Below are 2225 nucleotides of genomic sequence, written 5' to 3'. Positions count from 1 at the left end.
GCCTTAGACCACTGAGCCATCTCTCCAGCCCCATGTGGCCTTTTTTCTGAGACGGAATGAAAGTTCAAATAAACGAAATAGCTTGCGGAAAATGTCAGTACAAGACTGGGGATGTAGCTCTGTTGGTGGATTACCGCCTCGCATGCACGAGGCCCCAGGTTTCATCCCAGCACCGCAGAGTCTTGAGTTCATGAGTAGCAGAGCCAACACCTGAATTCAAGTCATTGTAACTGTCAGTCACAGTATATAGTCACGCATTGCATAATGACGTTAAGCCACATCCAAGATGGGGTCCCACCAGGTGATGTGGCCAATGATGTCATAGCCATTTTAGTTTGTGTACCCTCTGTGTTCACAGGATTTTAAAGCCACTTCATGCTGCGTTTCTCAGAACGCATGCTAATTGTTGAGGGACACAGGACTGTACGTAGTTTTCTCTGTCCTCACTGTCCCAAGGATGTAAACCCCAAGCTTGATTTTGTGCTCACCATTGAATCCTCAGGGTTGGGAAAGGGGTTGGGGTTGAGTCACAGGGACTGAACTGTGCTGGGTAGGTGAGTGCTGAGTGCCTTACTGCCCAGCACTGCATACGCTGTACACCAGGTCGAGAGGGTCTTCAAAACAGTGATTTACCAAATGAAGATCTGGGTTTAAAATGTGCCATCTTTTCTTGGTTTTGACAGTTTGCTCTTGGGTCGGTGGTAGCAGTCACCAAGGCATCTGGGGGCCTACCACAGTTCGGTGACGAGTATGACTTTTACCGAAGTTTTCCTGGCTTCCAGGCATTTTGTGAAACACAGGGAGACAGGTTGCTTCAGTGGTAAGTGCTGTGTTTTCTTGTATTAGTGAAAGAAATAAAAATAAAGAGGTGCATAATTTTTCCCTGAAATTTGTTTTTCGATAATTGTTATTTTATGTGCTGCAAAAACAATAATATGGCAGTGAGGCAGTAATTATTAGAAAAATATTGCTTGGTAAAGTTTTTGGTTTTTTAAAAAAAATATATTGACTTTTGCAATTACAGGCAATAAATCCTTTTTTGCAGTTTGGAATTGAGCCCAAGGCTTTGTACATGATAGGCAAGGGTTCTACCACTGAGCTATCCCTCAGCCCTTTCCTTACTTTGTTTTTAAACAGGGTCCTGCTAAGTTGCCCCTGCTGACTTTGATTTTGCTATCCTCCTGCATCAGCTTCCTGAGTAGCCAGGATTACAGGCATGTGCCACTTCCCATCTATAACAAATCCTTCTAAAATAATATGGGATCACTACAACTCTGAGCTGTATAGTGAGACCCTGCACAAAAAATAAAATAATATGGGACTTTGCCAGGTGTGATGGTACATACCTGTAATCCCAGTACACAGAGGCTAAGGCAAGAGCAAAAGTTTGAAGGTAGCTTGGGCTACATAGTTCATTCAAGGTCAGCCTAAACTACATAGTGAGACCCTGTCTCAAAAAACAAAAACAAATTAATGTGTTTTTTTTTTTTTATGAGCAGAATATATTTATTGAGAGAAAGAAAGCTCCTGTCCAAGAGAGGAACAGGAGGGGGGACCGAGCAGGTTGTCCCCCAGGAAGCTGTCTCTTCCAGGGACTTTTATAGTGTAAAAGCATGCGAGGCTAAGGCAGAGAGAAGACATGGGAACTTGCTTAGGTGGGCAGGAAGTGGGACAAAACTTTGGTATTAACATTTGAAGCATAAAAATTTGTTACCTAAGCAAGTCCCAATTCAGAATTTATGAAAGAAAAGCACACTCAAAAAAAGAAAGAAAGAAAGAAAAGCACACTCATACCTCTGTCCAGTGATCTCGGTGGAAAGCTCCAAAGTGATACAGGGAGAAACACTGACCTCGGGTGAGTGACCTCCATATGATACAGGGAACCTCCAAGTGACACAGGGAGAAACGATCTCTGGACGTGACCTGCACAAGTTCATGTTCTCTAAAACCGAAGCATGAATTTTAGGAACAAACGGAGGTTATGAGCAGAATATATGTTATGGGTGAAAGAAAGCTCCTGTCCGAGAGAGGGAAAGGAGGGGGGCCCGAGCGGGTAGATCCCCGACAAAAACAAATTAATATGGAACTTAAAAAATAAAGTTGTCTGGGCATGGTGACACACCTGTAATCCCAGCCCTCAGGAGGCTGAGGCAGGAGGATTGCTGCAGTTCAAGGCCAGCCTGTACTACATAGTGAAACCCTGTCTCCAAAAGGAAAGGCAAGGG

General features: G+C 43.9%; 1 protein-coding gene across 2 annotated transcripts in view; it reads left to right on the top strand.

The window, feature by feature from the left end:
- The window catches only part of Exosc10 (exosome component 10), a 28247-nt gene that overhangs the window by 2038 nt on the left and 23984 nt on the right, over nucleotides 1–2225 (top strand). For both annotated transcript variants that reach the window (XM_023699568.1, XM_004639651.2), the window contains exon 2: nucleotides 684–820. In XM_023699568.1, coding sequence (XP_023555336.1) covers nucleotides 684–820 — 137 coding nt within the window. The remainder of the gene's footprint in view (nucleotides 1–683; nucleotides 821–2225) is intronic.

Source organism: Octodon degus, unplaced genomic scaffold (assembly GCF_000260255.1).
Source record: "Octodon degus isolate 3935 unplaced genomic scaffold, OctDeg1.0 scaffold00113, whole genome shotgun sequence".
NCBI lineage: Eukaryota > Metazoa > Chordata > Mammalia > Rodentia > Octodontidae > Octodon > Octodon degus.
The sequence above is the reverse complement of the archived record's forward strand: the minus strand, read 5'-3'. Positions and strand labels throughout refer to the sequence as shown.